Source organism: Lampetra fluviatilis, chromosome 21, assembly GCF_964198595.1.
Source record: "Lampetra fluviatilis chromosome 21, kcLamFluv1.1, whole genome shotgun sequence".
NCBI classification, from domain to species: domain Eukaryota; kingdom Metazoa; phylum Chordata; class Hyperoartia; order Petromyzontiformes; family Petromyzontidae; genus Lampetra; species Lampetra fluviatilis.
The window spans coordinates 11,238,784-11,244,783 of NC_136295.1; the positions used below are offsets into that span (position 1 = coordinate 11,238,784).

General features: G+C 56.9%; 1 protein-coding gene across 1 annotated transcript in view; it reads right to left on the minus strand.

Moving 5' to 3' along the window:
* LOC144938229 (contactin-associated protein-like 2) overlaps nt 1-6,000 on the minus strand; it is a 137,787-nt gene that overhangs the window by 106,371 nt on the left and 25,416 nt on the right. Inside the window, exon 2 of the mRNA XM_078866054.1 lies at nt 5,827-5,928. Within this exon, the coding sequence (XP_078722180.1) occupies nt 5,827-5,928 (102 nt within the window). The remainder of the gene's footprint in view (nt 1-5,826; nt 5,929-6,000) is intronic.

Below are 6,000 nucleotides of genomic sequence, written 5' to 3' on the forward strand. Positions count from 1 at the left end.
CCTATTCCTGGCACCCGCAACTCGCAACGCACGCGCCTACCGACCTCACATCACCTTCAGCTCGGTGCTTACGTCTCGGGCGGGAGGGGGGGTGGGTGCTTTCCTCCGCGAATCTTCGAGATTGAATCATTAAAATCTTGCTCTCCCTCCCCCTCCGCTCCCCTTCCCCTCCAGCCCCACCTCAAACAACCCGAGATTTCACCCCCCCCCCTCTTGAAGGATTGCGCGCGTTATCTGGAGCGGCATATCCGTGGGAATTTAATGTGAACGAATCTGTCTAAATGTGCATTACATTTGCATCGCATCGCGCGGCGTCACCGCCGTCGTTCCTCACAGCGCGCCCCGCACCCTCGCCAAAGATCTCTCTCGCCCTTGTGTCCACCCAGCCCCCCCCCCCCCCCCTTTTCCCGCACCACACTACCCCATGTACTCACCCCCCACCCCCTTCCCGGCGGTTAGCACGCCGCGTGTGGGGTGCCCTCCCCAATAACATCTGTCGGGTGGAAAAACGAGAGTTTCGTTTTACCCCCGGTCGTGATGGCTCCGTCGATTGTTACATTTGTGTGTGTGTGTGGTCGAGCGAGCTTGCTGCTGGCTTCTTGGTGGGGGTGGTGGGGGTGGTGGGGGTTGTGGGGGTGATGGGGGTGGAGGGGGTGGTGGGGGTGGTGAGGGTGGTGGGGGTGGTGGGGGTGGTGGGGGTGGTGGGGGTGGTGAGGGTGATGAGGGTGGTGGGGGTGGTGAGGGTGGTGGGAGTGGTGGGGGTGGTGGGGTGGTGAGGGTGGTGGGGGTGGTGGGGGTGGTGGGGGTGGTGAGGGTGGTGAGGGTGGTGGGGGTGGTGGGGGTGGTGGGGGTGGTGGGGGTGGTGAGGGTGGTGAGGGTGGTGGGGGTGGTGGGGGTGGTGAGGGTGGTGGGGGTGGTGGGGGTGGTGAGGGTGGTGAGGGTGGTGGGGGTGGTGAGGGTGGTGGGGGTGGTGGGGGTGGTGAGGGTGGTGGGGGTGGTGCGGGTGGTGGGGGTGGTGAGGGTGGTGGGGGTGGTGAGGGTGGTGGGAGTGGTGGGGGTGGTGGGGGTGGTGAGGGTGGTGGGGGTGGTGAGGGTGGTGGGGGTGGTGGGGGTGGTGGGGGTGGTGGGGGTGGTGAGGGTGGTGGGGGTGGTGGGGGTGGTGATGCCCATTGGCCTCTCCCCTCATGGCGTCTGTGACCACCACAGTGGCTAAACGGGGGCTCTGGACGGGTGCGAGGGGCTGGTAACCCCTCCACCTTCAATTAACCACCACTAAACTACGAAGTACCATCGACTAGTCATCTGTAAGATGCGACTGCCATTCTTCCACTCCGGTGGTGGGTGTACACCCAGGATCCCATTCCAACCAAAAGTGGCCTGGTCTAAGTTAGCTGATGAAAGTTGCAAGCGAGAATTTCATCATCGCTTGCAGCTGGGGTTGGCATCGTCCCCCACTCCACCTGATGTCGAGGGTAAATGGGCGAGGTTTAAGACTGTGACTCATGCAGCTGCAATGGCTGCTTTGGGTACGCGGTCCAGACCTCCCCGGGAACCCTGGCTGACGGAGGAGGTGTTCAGGTTAATTGAGAAAAAGCGACAGGCCCACTCTCATCGCCTACAGCATCCCACGTCAGAGAATGAGGAGGTTTACCGCAGCCTTCGCTCGGAGGTTCGGAGAGCCGTGAGGCGCTGTAAGGATGGGTGGTGGTCGCGGGTTGCTGAGGAGATGGAGTCTGCCTCAGTGGCCCGCGATCACAAATCACTATTTAACTCCATCAAAAAAGTAACCTGCAGCGCCACACCTATTACCATCATTAGAGGAAAAAACGGTGATCCAATCTCCGACCCCCAGGAACAGGTTTGCAGATTTGCTGAGCATTTCTGTGAGGTCCTGGGGGAGGGAAAATCTCTCAGCCAGGAAAACATCATGGCACAAAGTGGGGATAACCCTGCTGAGGCTGCGGTGCCTCAAATATTGGAAGAGGTCACCCCCTGTGAGTGGCTGGCTGAGGTACCGGCTGTTGAGGAAGTACTGAGGGCGATCCGGAGTCTGAGACCAGGGAAGGCACCGGGCAGAGATCATCTCCCAGGCGAAATGCTGAGGGAGGGTGGCGTTTGTGCACAGACTGCCCTATATGACATCATAACAACAGTCTGGACCACTGGACGGGTTCCGCAGGACTGGAAGGATGCCCTGGTGGTCCCCCTCTTTAAGAAGGGGGACCGTACCGACTGTAACAACTACAGGGGCATCTCACTCCTCAGTGTGCCGGGTAAGGTCCTGGCAAGGATTATTCAACATCGCCTTGCTAGGCATGCTGAGGAGAGGCTTGCGGAGCCCCAATGTGGTTTCAGGAAAGGGCGGTCCTGCACAGATGCCATATTTTCTGTCCGTCTGCTACAGCAGAGGTGTAGGGAATTCCAAAAAGACCTACATCTCTGCTTTATTGACCTGGTCAAGGCCTATGATACCATCAGTAGGACTGGGCTCTGGGTTGTTCTTCGTGCTTTCGGAGTCCCTGACCCTCTGCTCACGATCATTAAGGACCTTCATGATGGTGAGCGGGCCCGGGTAAAACTACGTGGCCGGGAGTCGGAGCCTTTCCCTGTACACCTTGGGGTGCGACAGGGATGTCCTCTGGCTCCCACATTATTTAACGTCTATTTCGACTGCGTAGTTCGTGAAGCCTTCAATAGCTGTACCGGGGGAATTACCATTTGGTACAGATACAATGGGAGGCTGATCGACGCCCGGGTGCGATCAAGGGATGGCTCCCTATTGGTCAACCACGTTATGTATGCCGATGATTTGGTAATAGCTGCTCATTCAGAAGAGGAGTTGGAGACGCTGCTGCTGAGACTGGAGCGTGCCACTAAGAGGTGGGGCCTTACCATCAGCCCCACCAAAACTAAGCACCTGCCTGGGTATTTTGTACCATCGGGCACTCCGCCCCCACAACTCCCAATCGGTGATGGGGCAGTTGTGGAGAGAGTAGAGAGTTTCCCATACCTGGGCAGTGTGCTCATGACCGGCTCCAGTTTATCAGCAGAGGTCTCACTCCGAATCAGTCGAGCGGCAATATCTTTTCATCGGTTGCGTAACGCTGTGTGGAAGCTACCTGGTCTGTCGCTCCGCACGAAGCTTCAGGTCTTCTCGGCCACGGTCATTCCCTCCCTTCTCTATGCTTGCGAAACGTGGACCCCCCTAGTGGAGCATCTTCGCCGGTTGGAAACATTTAGGCTGGCCTGCCTACGATCCATCCTGGGTTTAACCAGGCTGGATTGTGTGAGGAGCTCACAAGTCCTTGAAAGATCTGGGCAAAGTCCCATCAGTGAGCTCCTCCGGCAGGCAAGGCTGCGTTGGCTGGGTCATGTAGCCCGCATGCCCAGCCACCGCATGCCTAAACAGCTTTTGTTCGGCCGGATCGAGGGGGCTAAACGGGCGCGGCACGGGCTAGAGAAGAGATGGAGTGATGTGGTACAGGAGGACGTGGAGCTGAGTGGACTTGCCGATGACTGGTACCAGCGGTGTCAAGATCGGCCTCAGTGGAGGAGGCTCGTGAAGGACGCTACTGGGCAGTTGGAGGCAGTCGCCCTCCAACAACAACGGAGGGCGGAGGAGCGACGCTCACAACAACGAGCGGAGCGCCGGGTGGCTAAAGCACAGCAAGTTGGCACAGTAGGGGGCACAGGTGGTGCATCAGCCAGTCATCTCGGTCATCTCGGTCAGTCGACTCGTGGCACCTGGGTCTGCCCCGTGACCTCCTGCCAGCGGGCGTTCGACACTTCACGTGGCCTCAAGGTGCACATGGCCTGGCACAAGCGTCGTGGTGACGTCACCGCCACTTAGTGGCGAATGGCGGTTGTTGTTGGGGGTGGTGAGGGTGGTGGGGGTGGTGGGGGTGGTGGGGGTGGTGGGGGTGGTGAGGGTGGTGGGGGTGGTGGGGGTGGTGAGGGTGGTGGGGGTGGTGGGGGTGGTGGGGGTGGTGAGGGTGGTGGGGGTGGTGGGGGTGGTGGGGGTGGTGGGGGTGGTGGGGGTGGTGGGGGTGGTGAGGGTGGTGGGGGTGGTGGGGGTGGTGAGGGTGGTGGGGGTGGTGGGGGTGGTGGGGGTGGTGAGGGTGGTGGGGGTGGTGAGGGTGGTGGGGGTGGTGGGGGTGGTGGGGGTGGTGGGGGTGGTGGGGGTGGTGGGGTTTGCCGTGCATCCAGGCCCCACAAAGCAGCTGGAGATGAGACATTATTTTTGCACGCTTTTTATTAACTCCCTCTGTCCGTCGTTGCTGTTGTTGTTGTCGTTGTTATTGTCGTTGTTGTCGTTTCCTCAAATCTTGTAACTCAATTTTAACCCACTTCCCAATGTGGTATCGACTGCAAACTTAGTATACTTATGTCATACTGATGAAATAGGCCAATGGGGAGGAAAGGGAGCCCCCGCTATTGTGATTCGCCCATCTTGGCGATATTATGCACAGTGAGCCATGTTAATTATTTAATGGCAATTTAATGAGTTGATTGAAATATGTTCTAGATTTGAAGCTTTCGTGACTGCAAGGATTCATATTCTTAGGTTTTTTCGGTAAAGTCACGTAGGTAAAAAAATTACAATTAATAAAAGTAAAATAAAATAAAAATCACGACGTTTCGGAGGCAACACAAGCCTCCGTCTTCAGGTGGAACCGTCACAGCACTATAGCTGTACTTGTACTTGATACAGCTATCGTGCTGTGACGGTTCCACCTGAAGACGGAGGCTTGTGTTGCCTCCGAAACGTCGTGATTTTTATTTTATTTTTATTTTACTTTTATTAATTTAATTTTTTTACCTACGTGACTTTACCGAAAATCTAAGAATATGATTGAAATATGGTTAAGCATATAGCCTCAAAGCACTAATGTGGCTTTAAAACCAGAAATATTTGTTACACTGCACTTGTAATCGTGGCTTAAACCCAAGATCAAATGTGTAGGCTAATGCCAGTATAGGCCTAGCTTTCGATTCGACAATGTAGTCAGTGTCAAGTGATGTTACCGTTGCCACAGATAACAATGAGACAAACGGTGACCACACACAACGAGACGAGCTGTCGTGAAAAGTGAAATAGTAGGGCCAGCGAATACAGATCAAAGCTTCTCTGTGTAGGTCCGGTGTACGACGGTGTGTGGCTGTCATTGTGCAGTATGCGGTGTCCGGCTTGCCTTGGCTAATTTGTCGAGTCGTGTCGGCTGATCTTTAATTGTTCTTTAGGCTTTTGGCCTTGTCAAAGGGGTTGTGTTGTGTGGTCTTGAGGGTCATGGGGACAGCATTTGAGCACTTTGTTGTTGTTTTTTTCCGTATCGTTTATAAACGCATACCGTTGCTAGATACGACAGTGAAATCACGTTTACGAGAAGGCCAATCACGTGATGAGCTTTTCCTACACTAGAACCCCATCTTTTCAGAGGTCACTCACAACAGCACCACCCTCGTGGCGACGTCACGAGCCGCCACCGCGTGCATCGCCACGATTTAGCCGTGCGCGCTTTTATCTCTGCAGGGCCCCCCCCCCCCGACCACCACCCCGCTTGACTGTGCAGGCCCCCCCCCCGTCACTTCGGCACTCGGTCGATCGCCCCCCCGCGGCTGTTCGTTCGACATCGCTCCGCTTACGACGGCGCCGTTGTCAATTTTGAGACGGACCACATTTCTCTCTCTCTTTGGCTGCGTTCAACGTTGAATTCTTTCTCCCTTTATTAATAGGGGCGCGGGGTTAGGGGGCAGAGGAGGAGATGGGCGGGGCGGGGGGGGGCTGGGAGGACGGAGGAGGGAGGGAGCGGGGGGGGGGGGTCGAACCTTCTCGCCGGTTGAGGCGCGCGAATCTGGGCGCGTGAGCGGCCGTGAGCTCCGAGGAGGCAGAGAACGCAGTGGCCAGGAGCACCTCCTCGCACGAGTCACCTGGAGGAGGAGGGAGGGGAGGGAGCAGAGAGGGTTGGGAGGGGGAGGGGGACAACCAGAAGAAAAAAACCG